The 18,835-nt window shown below is 35.7% G+C and overlaps 1 protein-coding gene across 10 annotated transcripts in view; it reads left to right on the top strand.

The window, feature by feature from the left end:
* Relch (RAB11 binding and LisH domain, coiled-coil and HEAT repeat containing) overlaps positions 1 to 18,835 on the top strand; it is an 82,453-nt gene that overhangs the window by 27,611 nt on the left and 36,007 nt on the right. For 6 of the 10 annotated variants that reach the window (XM_051147222.1, XM_051147218.1, XM_051147217.1 and 3 more), the window contains 5 exons: positions 1,889 to 1,964; positions 2,981 to 3,076; positions 3,225 to 3,248; positions 11,160 to 11,272; positions 16,562 to 16,652. In XM_051147222.1, the coding sequence (XP_051003179.1) occupies positions 1,889 to 1,964; positions 2,981 to 3,076; positions 3,225 to 3,248; positions 11,160 to 11,272; positions 16,562 to 16,652 (400 nt within the window). The remainder of the gene's footprint in view (positions 1 to 1,888; positions 1,965 to 2,980; positions 3,077 to 3,224; positions 3,249 to 11,159; positions 11,273 to 16,561; positions 16,653 to 18,835) is intronic. The other 4 variants (XM_051147223.1, XM_051147221.1, XM_051147220.1 and 1 more) reach the window with 1 other exon arrangement.

The following is an 18,835-nucleotide window of genomic DNA, read 5'->3' as shown; positions in this document are numbered from 1 at the left end:
TGAATTTAAAATACTTTTAGTTGTAACCTGAAAAAATCTTGTTAAGAAGGGAGTATTTACTAATGTTTTTCGTGCATATGTGCTTATTGTATACCAACTTATTTAATCCTTTAGTGCACTTTTGGCCACTATCATCTTCTTGTTAAAAACAGGCCCAGTATGCCCAACATTAGAATAAATTTTTTTTTAATTTTCATTTTTTATTTATTATGTGTATAGTGCTCTGCCTGTGCACATACCTGAAGCGGGCATCAGATCACATTATAGATGATTGTCAGCCACCATGTGGTTGCTGGGAATTGAACTCAGGACTTCTGGAAGAACAGTCAGTGCCTTTTACCTCTGAGCCATCTCTCCCAGCCCTAGGATAAAAATTTTAAAGCATGTCTAATTTGCTTTAGACTTACAGATCTTCATTATCACTGAGAAATATTAGATTTGTTTGTATAAGACATTTTCTATTCATGAATCACAACATTTGTACCCATTAAATAATATTGTTATCTTTGTATATTTAAAACTTACAGAATTGGAATAATAAGGTGTACAGTCCTCAAGGTGTATTTGTTCTAATGTGGATGAGATAAAATCATGGAAATGTATAGTATGGTGATCAGTAGTAACAATACTGTAAAGTCCTTTTATAGAAGAGCATCCATATAGTTTTTTTTTATACTCTGAAGGTGGATGGTGTTACATTCACTCAATAGATCTTAACTGTATGCGAGACAGTGCTAATAAAAATATATTGATGAATGAGACACACTGTAATCCTTTCATACACAAGCATTATGGTCTAAGAGAGAAGACAGTGAAGCAATTAAAGTATGAAAATTAAGAGAGTAGGTCTTGCATTGGGAACACATAATAAAAGCATCCAGCCTAGTTATCAACAGAAAGGTTTCATTGAAGAAATGCTATCTGCTCTTAGTTTTGAAGGCTAAATGTGAGTTAACTAGGCAAAGAAATCAGGATGAGCATGTAAAGAATGCATATGGAAGAATGGAAGAAACAAAATTGAAAGATAATTAAATGCTGGAAGTTTTATTGGATTTGAAGTCAATAGAAAGAAATTAGTCCAGTGAGGGTTAGAGAAAGACTGGTTTGTGGTTTCTGGTTTGAACAAATAAATAGATTATGGTCCCTTCCATATAAGAGCAAAAGGTACAAGCGTTGACCCATCTCTCTAACTTTGCACTCATGGGAATTACTGAGTACATCTTTGTGGTACCTACTAAGTATGCTCTTTTGTGAGTTTTGCCATTGGCCGTTGTAGATGGAGCAACCCATAGTCAACTTAAGGAGTGCTATTTCATAGAGATCAGTGTTTTAGAAATAAACATACACTTGACCATTCTTATTAAACATAAAAGTAAGTTAATATTTTCTATTGTCCCTCCAGTGTTTATCTTTTAAATTATGTCAGGAATGTTCAGTGAACATTCCCTTCTTTTATAATTTTTATGTAGGATAAGGTGGAATCATTATAGATCAGGACAACTGCAGTGCCTTTCTGGCTTTGTGTCTTGTTCAACCTTTGTCAGCTTTACAGAAGCCATAGGAAATGGAGGGTGGAGATGGTACTCATTTTAGATTTGAGAAATGTTTTCTATAATTATTCATCACTGTACCACTTAGTGTATTCACTAACACTGAAGGGCTGTTCACCTATATGGCATTGGGCTGTTTGTGATGCACAGTGTTTTCTCTCCTGTGGTTGGATTGGTCAAGTCTAGTGGCTGAGAAGTCTGGGCAACACATACATCCTGGGGTAGGATTAGAGTTAGGGAGGTGAGTTTCCATATGCATATATGCAGCTTACTTCCTCCTGAGATAGCAGTGCTAATTCTTGGGTTCTGTCTCCTTTTTTTCCATTATTTTCTTGAAGGAAATTGTCACCTGCTTTCCACCAAGCACTACTCTCTTTTTGTCGAATGTCAGCAGATAGTCGTTTAGGATCAGAGGTGAGTTTATATCACAGCTTTCATAAAACACCTCTGCTTTGTTATTTTGGGGGGTGGGTGTTGTTTGTTTATAGGGTTTCATACAAAAATGTTTATGCTATGATTGGATTGCAGTTGAAAACCTATTATTTAAAAGTAATTTTTAAAGAAATAGTACCTAAAATTTTAAGCAGTAAGGAAGGCATTTGATAATTGGTTCACTTGCAGTCTGACAAACTTCATTATAAAATTGCACCAGCTTTCTTAAGCCACTCATGATGTATTTCATCATGCAAGCTGTTGGTGCATTTCATTATACAGCGGTTGTCCTGGCATGGTTGCAGCTTTTTAAGAAAAAAGCAAACAAACCAGCAACCATTGAGGAGGTTCCATTTCTGGGCTATCTCTGCTTCTCAGAGCTGAATTATAGTAGGCCTTCCAGGTCTCACTACTATTTTTTAATAATATTTTATTTTATCTTTTAAATAAATATTTATTTTTCCTGGCATGTAGAATTGTACCTGTTTATGCACATTTTGACATTTAGATAGATCTTTGCACAAGGATCCATTGGATCAGGGTGATTGACGTCTATCATTTCAGATAATATTTTTGTACATGTTGGACACAGTCAAAGTCATAAATCGTATATATGAGCCAATTTGTAGTATTCAATTCATTGTTAACCACCGTAGTTATCCTACTGTGCTACATCCCTAGCTGCTAGGATAAGCAACTTTTTGAGTTGTGCTTAGCAGCTAGGGGTATAGCTGAGTAGAAGCTTAGTGTGTGTTAGCCCAGCATCATAAACATTAAATTGATGGTATCCCTTGTACTCAACTGTGCCCCTGTTACTAGCATATTGACTCCATGACTGCCCCACAGTCATGACATTATTTAGGGCAGTGTTGTTATTAGTAGTATGAATTGCCGTGCTGGAATGTGTGTTTACATCGGAAGCAACAAGATCCAGAATACAAACTTTTACCCACTTATATGAACAGAAGTCATCTACAATCATCTGTTTGATTTTCTAGGTGTCTAGGATTGCAGACAGTGAAAAAAGTGTTATGTTAATGCTGGGACGCTGCCTGCCTCACATTGTTCCTAATGTGCTGTTGGCAAAAAGAGAGGTAAGACACCAAGAAGTGTTTTCATTCCCAGTAGTCCCATCATGTGGCCCATTTTTGTCATTTTGAAATTCAGTGTTATATTTTTATTTTGTTAAGTCTGTTACTTGCAATCATATTCTTACTTTTGTGCATGCGTCTCTGCTCCTAGAGAATGGTTTTACACCTCTGTCAGGTGAGTTCAGTAAACCTGCATGGTATTCATGGTTTCCAGTTTTGCTTAAAGCATTATTGTTAGCTTCTGCAGTGCTTTTACTGTAGGTCCATTTATGTGTCATAAATGCAGTCGTTTTCATATTACCAAACACTAATTGATTTTTTCTGGGTTTTTTTTTTTTTTTTTTTTTGATGATGTCTTTGATATGTCTACAAAAGTTGACACTCATTAAAAAATGAACAGTGACTAATAAATAATAATGTAACTTCCCCCAAATGCATTTGTAACTGCCTGCTATAAATGTTAGTTTTATTATGTTTGTTTGACAATAAATTATCTTATAGTGATAGGATAGTGGTGAAAGTAACTATAATAACCTTTTAAGGTTCCTAAGTTTTTCTTGTATTTATATTCTTGACAGATGCTTTAAATATCCTAGATAAAGTTGCAAGTAAATTTTAGTACATGTGACCTAGACCATGAGCCAGGAACATATTAAGAAGTTTTCTTTACAGGTATAAACTATTATTACATATTTATATTTATTTAGCCAGTAAAAGATTAAAGTGTGTATGTTTTTGTCACTATCGTGTTGATGTTTACCACTGATTTTACTCATATTCATGGGACCTACAGTATGATAGATACATAATGCATTTGCAAAGCCCATTTAAAGCTGACCTTAGTTATCTATTTAAGCAAAAGAAATTTGTACTGATCCTCAAGAAAGGATATGTAGAGCTTTGAAAGTTTTTATTCTTATAGGTACTTTTAATTTTTAAGATGCATTCAAACTATTCTTGCTGATGGCTTTATTAAAGTATTATGTGTAGAAGTTTTCTAGATCTTGAAGGATCAGTGTCCAAATTCAGATTGTTTTGCAGTTCTGCCTGGCAGGATGGTGTTTGAGCTTTCTCTTTTTCGCCTTGTAATATCATCCATGTTGTGAATTACTGTTTGCATCCCACTTATTTGTCCTTCCTCAGCACAATCTTTAAATGTAGCCAAACCTAACTCCCATAAGACCAGTTTTACCTTTTTTATTTCCATATTAATAATAAATAATTTCTGTAACTAAAGTCTGGTTGTATTGCATGAATTACTTATAGATTTCTATCACCAATAATCAGATACTCTGTGTGTGTGTGTGTGTGTGTGTGTGTACATATGTATACTTGTCTGGCTAACTTTAAATTTTTTATGTTTGAAACTATTGAATGTTATTGTAGATTCATGAAGAACTGATCCTCTTCTCTAATTATTTTTATCTTGTTCTATTCGATTAAAATTGTGTTCCCTCAAAATTAAATTAGTAAATAGTAAAGTGTATATTAGCTTGGTTTAAAACAAATCCCTGGGTATACAAGGGCAAACAAACCATAGAGCTCCGCACCCATGAGACTCAATCTCTAGTACCACCAGAGGGGAAAAAAGGCAAAACTTGTCTTACTGTGTCCCTGACAATTCATTTTTATATTTATCTGTTCAAGTATATATTTTTATAGAGCTTTTGTGATTAAAGGATTGGTATTTGGGGATTATTTCCCAGGTCTTGTTTGCTTTTTTTCAGAATAAGCAGTGTTTAAAAGTTTAGTCAACTGATGATCATAATATTCTGATTCCAAAACACATTAGAAGCAGGGTTTGAGAGTTTTAGTAAGCAATATATTAAAATAGATTAACTTTTTTCAGTCGAAAAAGATAGACAACACAAACCCTTTTCCCCATTCCACATATAGTTTTACTAAATTCTAATGTTTTTTTCCCATGTCCTTTGATCATTGTTAATTGGACTGTCTTCTTCTTGTGTTTTATCTGTAAGAGTAGAGGTCTTCATATATTCTAGATATGAAATCTGTATCACATGTGACTTGCAATCATTTTATAGTCTTACCTCTTATATTAAGATTATTGGGCTGACATGTTCAAGAGAAAAAGTTTTGCCACTCCCACTGTTTTGACTACTCTAGTTTTTAATAAGTTTAAATAATTGGGACATCTGAGTCTTTCAATTTTACCTGTTTCAATAGCACTTGGCTAGTTAGGGACCCTAGCATCTGTATAGATGTTAATGCTTAGCTTCCTTTTCAGAAAAAACAGGCCATGAGAATTTTGAAAGATATTGTATTGAAACTTTTCTTGACCCAAGGAGCATTGCTATCCTAACAACGTTGTGTTCCCTGCTTCCCTGCATGGGTGTGTCATGGCTTTTTTGGAGGTGGGTGGGTTTTGGGTTTTATGAGGCCATGTTTCTCTGTGTAAACCTGGCTATTCTGGAACTTACTCTGTAGACCAGCCTGGCCTCAAACTCAAAGACCCACCTGCCTCTGCCTCCCAAGTGCTGGGATTAGAAGTGTGCACCACCACACCCGCCTTATGTCATGGCTTTCATTTCTTTAATTACATTTGTCCTCAGCATTTATTCTTTTGGTGGTTGTAACAAATGAACATGTTTCATTAATTTTATTTTAGATTCTTCATTGCTAATATATAGAAATGTGGCAGATGCGTTCATTTATAATACCTTGTAACTTCAAGTGAATTTGCTTTCATTGTTAATAGTTTTATGAGTCCTCTGATGTTTTCTGTCTATAGAACCACAGAATCTACAGAGATAATTTTGGAGACTTGGGTACCCTTCATTTATTCCTGTTTTAAATACTCTGTATAGGATTAGGAATGTATTTTTAGCAGTAATCATTTTAGGAAGCAGATACCCTTTGTCTTGTGACTGATCATGTATGGGCAAAGATGCTTTCAGGCTTTTCTGCCCTTTCTGCTAGTTCTGGGGTTTTGTTTTAATGTCCATTATCATGTTAAGGAAATTCCTTCTGAGTGCTTTTTTTTTTTTTTTCTTTTTTTTTTAATCATGAAAGGGCAATAAATTTAGTCATGTTCTTTTTTTTTTAATTTGTATTGAGGTGATCACAGAGTATTTTCTCATTGTTCTGTGTATGTGCTATATTGATTTTATGTTCATTCACTCTCCACTTGCTAGAGTATAGCCCTTTAGTGGTATAGAATCCTTTTAATGTGCTATTGATTGGGCATAAGTATTTGGTTGAACATTTTTGTGCCTGTATTTCTAAGAGATACTGGTCTACTGTTTTCTACTTCGTGTATCTGGTTCAGTATATCTTCCTAGAATGTACTGGGGACTACTTGCTGCTCTTCTCCCTCCCACCACCACCAATATTAGTTTAAGTAGGATTGATCTTGAAAAGTCTCTAATCCTGGACATTCTTCATTTAGTGAGTTTTGATTACTTTTTGAAACTCCTGACTGCTCCATGCCCCTCTCCACACATCTGATCATTCACTCTGTTTTGGCTTCTTCTCAGATGCCTGTCCCCTTCTTATCTAGTACAAATGCACACTGGTTTTTACAAAATTTAAAATTGGGACTAGAGAAATGGCTAAAAAGTTAATAGCACTTGCTGCTTTCACTTCCCAGCACCCATATAAGCTGGCTCACAACCACTTGAAACTTCAGCTCCAGAGAATCCACCTCCAAGCCTGCCTCCCTCTCCCAGCCATCTGTGTGTGTGTGTGTGTGTGTGTGTGTGTGAGAGAGAGAGAGAGAGAGAGAGAGAGAGAGAGAGAGAGAGAGAGAGAGAGAGAGAGAGAGAAACTTGAGCTCCATGGAATCCATCTGCAGGCCTCTGTGTGTGTGTGTGTGTGTGTGTGTGTGTGAGAGAGAGAGAGAGAGAGAGAGAGAGAGAGAGAGAGAGAGAGAGAGAGAGAGAGAGAGAGAGAGAGAAACTTGAGCTCCATGGAATCCATCTGCAGGCCTCTGTGTGTGTGTGTGTCTGTATGTGTTTGCACGTGCACGTCCACATATGCATGACAAATTTACATATGCACATACAGATACATATAAGTTTAAAATAATTTTTTGATCTTTAAAAATTATTCATGAGTTTTATTTCTTTAAAGTGTGGACACATAAGACTGGAAAGATGGCTCAGTGGGTAAAACCCTAACTTTAACCGTAACCCTGACAACCTGATTTATGATGCCTAGAATCAACTTAAAAGCCAGATGTGGAGCCATCCATCGGTCGTGGTGCACACCTTTAATCCAAACACTTGGGAGGCAGGCAGATCTCTTGAGTTCAAGGACAGCCAGGGCTACACAGAGAAACACTGTCTCAGGGCATGCATGGTGGGGCTTGGGGGTAGATGCAGTAGTGCATGTGACTATAATCTCTGCACTCTGTGGAGAGGTAGGAAGTAGAGACAGCGGAGTGGAACCGTGTCTCATGGGTGATAACCAATACCAGAGGTTGTCCTCTGGCTTCTACACTTGTGCTATGGCAAGTACATACAGAGAGACAGAGACACAGAGAAGGGGGAGAGACAGAGACAGAGATGGCTCAGTGAACAGGAAAGCAGAAGGATCAGAGTTTGGATTCCCCGTACCCACATGAATATTGCCTGGGCTGGCAACTCAACTATAACTTAAGCCTTGGAAGGCAGAGAAATGTGACCCAAAAAAAAATCTCTGAAGCGAGCTGGCTAGCAAAACTGGCCATATTGTCAAACTGGATTTGATGGAGAGATGCCACCCCAAAGAATAAGATAAAAGAGCAATTGAAGAAGATTCTGTACATCAACTTTAGGACATGCACGCACCCCACATTGGATACACATGAAGTGAAAAGTAGGGGGGAGGGCTGGAAAAAATTGGTATGTTAACTTTTCCTACATAAGGGAGAATTACCTTTTCAATATAATATTAGAGTTATAATTATCATAAATATTTTCTTAACCATGAGGTTATGATTATACTTTTGTGTAAAATATTCAAATTCTTTGCTCTATTACTTTGAATATATTAAAATTAAATTTCACAGACATATTCTAATAGTATCACCTTGTCTGCTTAGAGAAATTTAGATATAGCAATTTAGTCATCTTTTTAGATATCGCAATCAGAACTACTATGAAAGTTTTTAAACAGCTAGAGTTTTTGAATTAGAGGAATGATGCCAAAAGGAGAAAATTGATCCAGTTTGTGAATGAATGTGTAGTAAGTAAACTGGTGAACAGTGATCCCTAAGGCATAGATGTGCTAATGCTTCAGAGACTTAGAGGTGAAGTCACAGTAAATGTAAATAAATAGCACAAAAGGCATGTGCTTATGTAATTCATTATTTCAAGAGCGCCATAAGCAGAAGGTAAGAATAAATAGATGACAGAATAGCGATTATTTGTGGTTGACCCTGCTTAGCAGGTAAAATTCTACTCATGATCTGTGCCCTTTCTATTAACAGACCTCTCAGTTTTATTATTATTATTATTGTTATTATTATTATTATTATTATTATTATTATTATTATTATTATTATTATTATTATTATATCTGTCAGCACTGTGTCTGAGGAAGAGGCTGTCTAGCATCCCTTCTCTGCTGAGTTGTATATGTCATAGCCATTGGGCACACCATATCAAGGTGTACTGAATTACTTTGATATGGAACATCAACTAAAAATTATTGGCAGTGATTTCTCATATGTTGCAAATTTTGCTAAGAAGAAATTAAATCAGATGGTAATAGAAATTATTAACAGCTCTCACTTTAGCAAACAAATAGTAGTTTTTTTGTCAAAATTCCAGTATCTTAATTTTCCAAATAAAGGAACCCGAACTTTGCTGCTTTGCTTCTCATGTTTCAGTTTGGATTGTTTGATAATGGCTACCATGATGAGAAGCTTTTTAAGGCCACTTTAAATCTCATAAGATCACTGTATCTACAGTGGATACATTGAAAACGTATATATAAAGCACCTGCCATCTCTGCACTAATTCAATTTCTTACCTCTTTCACTTGAAGAAGCTAAAAGAAATGTTTGCCTTTACCTAGTTCAGAACCAGTGTTCTCAGTTGGCATATCCTTAGCCATTACAGTTAAAAGACTTTCTATAACACATAAAGAACGCTCCCTTTTGTTACGAATACTAAGCCTCATGATAAAGGAAACTAGGAAGAAGGGTTGAAAGCATAAAGAAGAAATAGCATGATGTTTTGTGCTACAGTTTTTTAAGGTTGTTTGTTTGGTTGGTTTTTTTGTTTGTTTGTTTGTTTTAAGACCAAACATTATACTCCTTGTTTTAAATTCTGTCTTTGTAAGTGTGGCAAACATTTTTCCTTCATTTCATAATTTTAAAGTTACAGATTTTAAAGTGGATTTAGATTATAAGAATAGGAAGTACACATGTAGAAACAGAAAGGAAAAGGAAGCTGCTGGGGAGCAAACTATCAGACCTGACAGAAAGGACAGGTCAAACCTCGGAGTCTTCTTTTGTTTCGGAAGTCATTTCTCTCTGTTAGTGCTTCTGGGAAGGTTTCTGACATAGGGTTCTACTCTTAAAAGGACATACTGATATTGAAACTTGTAACTTTTCTCATTGGTTGCATTGACTTAGCAGCCAAGATTGAAACATTTCTTGGTACTAATGGTCTTTGCCTCTTGTATCACTGAACTTCCAAGTCAGATTAAGTATTTCTTTTATGAGAGGTCTCCAATAAAATCTTTTTAACTAATCCAGTGTAGTCATACAGGACTCATCTATTCTGTCTTCCATTCTCAATGCAGAGCTATTCCCCCTGATTTTTATTACTGTCGCTTTTTAGTTGCTGTTGAGTCTAAGATCCACATAGGCTACTAAATAACATGATTGAAATAACAGAATAAGTACTTAAGACTTTTCACTCCTTACATTTGCTTGGACTTCCTCTTAGGTAGATTTTATAACTTCCAATTTAAATTTTACCTCAGCTAATGAAAATTTAATGTGAAATATAAAAATCCTGGAAAAATAATAGATAAGAACTTTTAGTCATGTGTTTAAGATCCAATCCCAACTCTAAAAATTGTGTCATCTACTTCTAAGAAAGCAACTACATGCTCGAAATTTGCTTCTCTTACAGGGTAAATTTAGCATGGTTTTCTTCAGCTCTAAGCTGTAAATAATAATCAACCTTGTTACATGTTCATTTATTAGTTTTAGCTTGCTGATACTTCGGGGCATGTCTTCAGATACATGGAAAAAGTAGATTCTCCCCTCTGTATCACAATATAGGGGTTTCTGTAAAATACTTATGTTTGGAGTATTTCTCTCTAAAAAATATCCTTGTACTTTAGAGTAGATTTGAAAATCCACTTAAATGAAAAACATAATATATTCAGGGTTTAGAATATTGTCTTAGTGAAAATTTAGAATATTTTTAATTTTATACATTAAAAAGAAAGAAGGTTGGCAGTTACTTTCTTTAAAAATGCTTGTTACTTCTGCTTGTTGAATATGCAGTGAAATATAGTTTAATGTCAAGTATTTCTAATTATAACAGTAATAATACCCACTGACCTGCACTTATAGCCCAGAAATGGTGTTTTTTAATTAGACAGTGGATTAAATATGAAGAGTACAAAATTTTATTAAGTTATAGCTAATCTTAAGAGGAGCATATTGTAGTAATGGAAAGGAATTTTTGTTACTTTGGGAAAGGTTTTGGTTTTTATTTATTTTGATTTTTGTTTGCCTGTGTTTGTTTTTGACTTGGTATTTTGTTGTTGTGCATGGAGGGGTTTTGAGTGTAGTTCAGGCTAATTAAGTACCTTATCACTGAGATTAATGTTCTAGTCTCAGAAAAAAATTTGTTTTGCTGTTTTTTGTTTTTTTTAACTTTTGAAGCTTTAAAAAAAATAGTGACTGTCTCTGCAAAAAATTTAAAACACAGAATTAAAGTTAAATCAGTTTGTTACATAGTGGGATATTATTTAGTGTAAAAATCTACTGAATCTTTGGGCAATACTGGATAAGAAGACAAGGTCAGTTGAATCTTAAATTACTTTTATTACACTGTGGTTTACCCTTCTATATAACCAACATATACATATGTATTTCTCCACCCTCATATTTCTTTAGGAGTTGATCCCCCTTATATTGTGTACAGCATGCCTACACCCTGAGCCTAAAGAAAGAGACCAGCTTCTCCATATACTCTTCAACTTGATCAAGAGGCCAGACGATGAGCAAAGGTGGGTGTACTGCTACAGGGATCAATAAAGGAGCGCCATATTTGGTGATTTACTCTCCAGGCCTTTTTTCCTTACCGATATCAATTTCAGTTTGCTGGAGCTCTGTCCACTGTCATGTAGATACCTTTAACTATGTTATCATCAAGTTTGCTTTCTCTTCAACTCCTTTTTTAAAAGGAACCTGCAATTTGTCCCAACAAATAAACAAATAATAGGGAAATTACTCTGAGAAATTGAACATCTGGAAATAAGTACGTTCATAAAGAAAAAAAAAGTTATGAAAATATGTACAGATGAGAGCCCCTACTACTATAATTACTGATAACTAAGTCTTGGCAAAGTGAATTTGTACCTTGTTCTTGAAGTGTTAATTTTTCATGAACTCTACACACATGAATTTACTGAGGATATTACCAAAAGTATCTTATATTCTGATATAGAAATTCTGTTAGTTAAAATCTATTAATACGCTTTACTCATTCCAACACAGGCATTTTCTAGTACTCAGTGATTAGTTGTAGCTGAGATTTCATTATAAAGGAGATAGAGCAAGCTGTATAAATCTTGCTGGTGTTCTTCCATGTGGTATAAGTAAGTCGGGTCTTCCTTTGTCTACTAAACACAAGAAGCTGTAGTTAGGTGACATGGAGAAAACTGACCCTACTCAGTGATCAGTCACTCAAGGATCCTAATATCCTTAGATAGGAACCTAGCCTTATCTATCAACATGTTTTCAGTGCTGTTCTGAATGAGTGCTAAGACCTATAAAAATAACTAGTAATACAACCTTGATAGATTCTAAGCTACTTCTTCAGATTTTCCTTGTTTAAAGTAAGTTTCTTTTTATTTGTTTCTTTTTAATCTTGAGAGAGACTTTCTGGTTTAAGGTGGCAAGTAGTTGGCATTTTGAGACTATTCCTTTCAATTTGGAATTTTCTATGATAACACAAAATACTTGGGTGGGGAGTAAAGTATAAGCAGTGAACATTTGTGAGAAAGGTGTACATGGGAAAAAGATATCACTGCACGAAGCTAGATTAAGAAAACCTGTACACAACCCTTCAAAGAAAGGATAAGCTGCCTTATGAGTATGTAGACGGCACTGAGCCAGACAGCCGTTATTTTGTGTGAGGAAATTGGTTGCTTCTGCCCTCTTTTCATCTGCATTCCAAGATTCTTAACAGTCAGAAGTCACAATAGAAAGAAAGGTGCAAGTAACATCCTTTTGATCAAATTATGTGGTCGTCAAAAAATCCTATAAGCCAAAGAAAGACCAGAAATCACCAATGAGAGCGTACAGCTATCTTTTCATCTGAATGATGTTGTAGCCATCTCAAATTTTCTTTAGTAATATAAATTCTCATTGTTAAGAAAATAAGTACTGAGACAGAAGTGCTAGCTCTCACGTGACTAATCCCACTCAGGGGACAGTTTGAAACCAACCTGTCTATGTTCTAGCAGGGCTTTATAGAGAGACCCTGTTTCAAAATGGATAAAGAAGAAAACCAAGTACCAAAAGAGAAAGAGAGAGAGAGAGAAAAGTAATCCTAGATTCAGCACAGCACAGCACATGTAATTAAATATTTCATATGCCTAAAGTGTCTCAGGAATAAAGGGATTGTATAGCCTCTTCCTAAATCAAAGTTAGAAATAGAATTAGCGTGAGTACCCATAAAATTCAACTATACCATGAGCATGACAGTGATTCTGAGAGTTCACAATATATATGAGCATGGTACAATGAGATACATATGTGAAATGTCATAATGAAATTCAGCCTTTATTACTATACTAACCATGAGCAAGTTATGTGATACAGGTGTGAAAATGTCAATGAAACCAATCTTTCTTTTGTATACTTAGTACATATTTAATAATTAAGTCATAATTAAATCCACAATAACATTGTACTTTGAAAAATAATTTACTCCAGAAATATTTATAAATATTATTTGGTATTCTTGAAAAGAATCAAGAATTCATAACTATTATAAAACAGAAAGGAACTCAAAGAAATACTGTCTTAGAAGGAAAAGTCTAGAATAACAAGATACCAAAAAGAGAAGCATGCAAGTTTTTCAAGTTTACAGTGAAGGCCTTGCAATAGATTTAACACTACTGAAAACTGAGCATATGTTGTAAATGGTTAATTTCAAATATCAGCCAACCACTATGCTTTCCAGCCTCTCAGAGGACTGATGAATTGTTTGCTCACACCTCTGCTTTTAATAATCCACAGTAACTCTTCAGTACTCACTTATAATGGTTAGTGATGGACAGAATGAAATGCATGCTCCTCTAGTGAGACTATAAATATATTGAAAACCATTAGTGCCTGCCTGTCTAAATGGTCTGAATAGTATTTCAGCAGCAGCTTGATAACCTTCAAAGCCAAGTGGCACATTTACTATTTCACTCTGTAATTTTACAGAAATACATAGAAAAAGCCTAGAAATGCCTATATACACATTACTATAATTTAAACATTCCCCTTAGAATCACTTTTCATGAACTTAGCCATCCTTGTATTTACCCACCTTTCTACAACTTAGAACGACAAAGTTAGCTTATAATCTCTGAAAGTTGGTCCCAGTCAGTTCAGTGTGACATCCAGTTTCTCTTTCAATAGAAAAGGCTTTGAAGTCTGAAGTTGTATACAAGTGAATGAAGGAGCCATTACTCAGCTTATTTAATAAAAAGAAGGCGAGCCTTCTTCACATTTCTCTGTAGTATTTTCATTGTTATTCCAGTGATGCCTGTTGAATTTGTGCAGTTACCGTGGGCACCTAATTCACATATAATCTCTTTATGTTCCTTCTTCATGCTTGATTTCTCATAAGTATCACCGGAAGAATACAGTGTTTAGGCCACAATCAAATAGATTTTTAAAAAGTAGAAATTTATTTTCACCTAAATCAGTGGTTCTCAACCCTCCTAATGCTGTGATCCTTTACTATTGTTCGTCATCTCATGTTATAGTGACCCCAACCATCATAATTATAATTTTGCTACTGTTATAAATCATAACAGTAAATATCTGAATTATAAGATAATTGATGCTTCCCTTGCAAAAGGGTAGTTTAACCCCAGTGGGGCCTTGACCCACAGGTTGAGAACCTATTATCTAAATGCTGATTTGATTGCTTGAGCATATAGGAAATGTATGTCCTAAAGCAGAGGCTGTAAATAGCTCATATTTCCAATTGTCAGAGAGGACCTGCTATGGTCTCAACAGCTAGGTAATCTGTGACTATGGCTTTTTGTCAGAATCTAACAGAATTTATCATCTTTATCTTTCCTGATCTTCTCAAGATTATTGAGAACAAAAGCCATTTTGTTAATTGTCACAGTCCCTGTGGAAGATCAGGAGCAAGCTCATCAGCTACTGTACTTCCAAACTGTGTTGCCCATCACAAGCATACTTGTGCAGGGCCATGTGGGTTCCTCAGGATCACACCAGTTTCTGAGCGAGTCAGATGTGCTCTTTCAACATCAGTCAGGTGAAACTCCACAGCAGTGGACGGACAGAGCTACTGGAAGAGGTCCTTTCTGAAGCCTTCGTGCAGCTCACAGTGGCAACAGTCAGGAACTAACAGTGGGGAATTGCCGTCAGACAGCACCTGCACACAGGAACTCAAGGGAATGATGAATGATCAAGCACTTAGAAAGTCTGCAAGGGTAGCTGAAGAAAGCATCCTGGCATTAGAGAGAGTAAGAACCCTTATATAAAATAATGTGCCAGATGTCTTTCTATTGCAGTCTTTGCCTTAATAATAAAAGAGATTTTGCTTGTGCTTTGTAAAACAGAGTTGTACTTTGTTAGATATTTATCTAATTTCAGGGCTTCTTTTTTACATCTTCTTATGATTTGTTTTATAAGCAAATGAGTCATGAGACATGAAGCTGGGAAGTTAAAGTAGAAGGAGCTCCAAAGTTATGAGCCTAACAGAGGCTGAAATTTATACTATGTGTCTTAGTAGAATGTACCCAAGAGCAAGTATCCACCTGCTTGTGCACTAGTCAAGCAGGAATGAGGGAAATTAGAGCACTGTGGAAATGCTATTCAATTTGAAAGGTTTCTAAGGACACTTTGATGTACTGTACAGTAAATGCACATCTTTTTTTCTTTTTTAAAGTGTCTTTCCTTGTCTAGGTACTTAGTAATGAAATCCCTTTGAATTTTTAGTTCAGGTTTGAAAGGCAAAACTTAAACATAACTACTGCCACCTGGTGACAGGAATAAAGCATCCTGTCTGCTGTGTTTTGTTTTAAGATTTATTTGTATTAACGTACATGAGTACTCTACTTCTATGTGTGTCTGCATGACGGAAGAGCACATCAGACAGAAGAGGGTAACACATCCCATTACAAAGGGTTGTGAACCGCCATGTGGTTGCTGGGAATTGAATTCAGGACCTCTGCAACTGCAGCCAGTGCTCTTAACCACGGGGCCATCTCTCCTACTCCTCTTCTGTGTGTTAGAGAAATACAACCTTTTATTAAAAAAAGACTAATAAATAGACAATAATTAATATTATTACATAATACAAGTGAAAAATGAACATGTTTGTTAGCATATGCTTGATAAGTAACCATGTGTTTCTTTTCTTTAGTTAATTAATCTCAGACTTTAGCAATATCCCAGTAAAATGTAATTTATAGTGGTGCTGTATGCAGTTCTTTGATAATAACCATACCATATTTCTAGCTAAATCATTTGCTAGTTAGTCTGATTTTTTACTGTACAGTGGATTTCCAATCCAACTAATAATGTGTTGGCCATCTGACTTCCTATTTTGAATTCTATTTCAGATCTATCACGGTTTCCTATTCGTGTTTAGATGTGGTTGGTGTAGTGGTAGTACGTGATTTCAAGCTCTGTACATGTACATTGTGAGGAAGTGCTTTAAGTGCTTGAAATTTGTCTGCCAGTGATTACGACCAGGCTCTGGGGCATGTTATAGAGAGAGATAGATAGATGGTGGAAAGTTGCTGTAATACATAATAAGACATTAGCTTAACAAATTGAAAAACAGCAACAAGGATGCTTAGAATTAACTCTTGTTTGTTTTTTATTTTGGTTTGGTTTGAGTTTGTTTTAAGATGGGGTCTCACCATGTAGTCCTTGCTGTCCTGGAACTTATATAGACCAGACTGGCCTCTACTCATGGAGATCTGCCTGCCATGCTTCCTAACTGCTGGTGTTAAAGAGGGTGCTAGCCCTTTTTAACTTGTGGTCATAGTTCTATTTTCTAATGCACATACAAAATTTTTCCTATTATTTTTCAGGCAAATGATACTGACAGGTTGCGTGGCATTTGCACGTCATGTTGGACCAACACGTGTGGAGGCTGAACTTTTACCTCAGTGTTGGGAACAGGTAACTTAACTGTATGGCTTTCTTTCTTTCTTTCTTTCTTCCTTCCTTCCTTCCTTCCTTCCTTTCTTTCTTTTTATCTGTATTTATTTAATTTTATTTCATAGGTATTAGGGTATCAGATCTCCTGGAACTGGAGTTAAAGACAATTGTGAGCTGCCGTGTGGGTGCTGGGAAGAACAGCCAGTGCTCCTAACCACTGAGCCATCTCTCCAGTCCTCTGTATGGCTTTCTTAGTGTTTTGTTCTTATTTTGGAAGGTGTTTATTTTCTTTTTAAATGTTATAGAATGTGAATTAGGGGCTACTATACATAGTCCATCACGGTTTATTTCCACAAAGGAATAGTCTGGGATGCTTTGCTTTATTCCTTCATTCAGCAGATACTTAGAGGACACTAATTCCAGTGTCGGGTACTAGTATAGTAATTAGGAAAACAGTGTGAAGAAAGACAAAGGCATCCTAGTGAGGAGGTGAGAGTAGAGAACGACACGGTGTGCTGTCTAGTGCTGGTGTGTGTGTGTGAAACGAAGTAGGAGGAGGTCCTCTGAGGTGTGAAGTAAGGAGCAGCAAGTGCTAAGTCCCTGCAGAGTGTGTGTGTGTGTGTGTGTGTGTGTGTGTGTGTGTGTGTGTGTAAGCAAATGGAGAGCCTTTACAAATTGTAAACTTAGGTTTATTGTACATACATGCAGTATGCAAAGCATAGACCTTTGATATAGCAGGTTTATATATTTATAATTAAATTCTTTCTCTGGAGTAGTTTTACTTTTATAATGTATGTTAATATTCCAGTCCGCTGACTTTGTGGATGTACTAAGTCATTAAGCACCTTTATAAGATGGCTTTCTCATTGTAGAGACAAGTTATAAAGCAGTAAAGAGACAATTTAAAATAGCACAGTCTCTTGTTCTTAAGAAAAATATTGGCCACAAGTAACACCAAGTGTATCACTGTTTAGAGTTCTAGTCCTGATTTCTTTAGATATTCATTTTATTACGAAAGTAGTAGAGCAGGTTCAGTGTGTAAACAGTGTAGCACAGTGTAGTAATGCTTACTTCTGATAATATTACAAAGCATGCTAATTTAGGATATGTTTCTAATTGCTTAAAGTCAAAACTCAGAAAGCTGTACAAATCTATACAACTATTCTTATGTACGTTGAATGGTTTTTGTTGTTTTTTTTTTTTTAGTTTTTCCATTTTCTCTTTGTAACTTGCTTTTCTCGAACATGTGATAAACACATGTAATCCTAGCAATCAAGAGAGACAGAAAGGAAAAAAAAAAGTTTAGGCCGGGCGTGGCAGTGCGCCTTTAATCCCAGTACTCAGGAGGCATAGACAGACAGATCTCTGTAAGTTCGAGGGCAGCCTGGTCTACAAAGTGACAGCCAGGACTACAAGAGAAATCCTGTCTCAAAAAAACAAAAAGAGAGAGACAGAAAAAATCGAGCTAGACCTTATCTAAATAACTCTAAAAATGTTTTGAAAAAGCAAAAAATTATACCACATATGGTGGTACATGTTTATAATTTAGTACTGGTGAGACTCACCATCAAAAGTTGGGGTGAGTTCTAGGCCAGCCTAGGCTACTAGCACCAAAAAAGAGAGTGGGAGAGAGAGAGGGTATTTTGCTAATCCCAGTGCCACCTAGATTCTATCACTGAAAAGTTTGGGCTTGGTGTATTCACAGAGTGTTATATTCATCTCTGCATCCAGTTTGAAACTTAAAGCTTTTTATTACATTATTATTATGCCAGGTTTGTTATGTCTACTATGGGCCTTTTAAATCCCTATATGAATTTTGTACTTGTTTCATTCCTAAGCGCTTTAGTTGTAGAGTGAAAGAGAATCGTTTTTCTTTGTTAATTGTAGAAATAGAGTTGTTTTTGTGTCTGTACTTAAATGAGACACAGCATGCTAGACTGAGCAGGAACAAGGTAGAACTTCAAGTGCAGCACACTCTGAAATTCACTGCTTTCAGGGCATTTGTGAGTGGATGACATTTTGCTCCAAGATGTTAGTTCCACACATATTTGCCATCCCTCTCTGGTAACCCTTGTGATCAGGAGTCAGAGATCCATCCAGCCACATACCTTTATTTTTGTCGCCCAGTAGATTTCTATATAAATTTGTTTCTTAATTTTAGACACTCAAACATTTTTTTAATTATGTCACCTTTTGTATGCTCA

Source organism: Acomys russatus, chromosome 6 (assembly GCF_903995435.1).
Source record: "Acomys russatus chromosome 6, mAcoRus1.1, whole genome shotgun sequence".
Classification (NCBI taxonomy): domain Eukaryota; kingdom Metazoa; phylum Chordata; class Mammalia; order Rodentia; family Muridae; genus Acomys; species Acomys russatus.
Note: the sequence above shows the minus strand (reverse complement) of the source record. Positions and strands in the feature narration are given on the sequence as shown.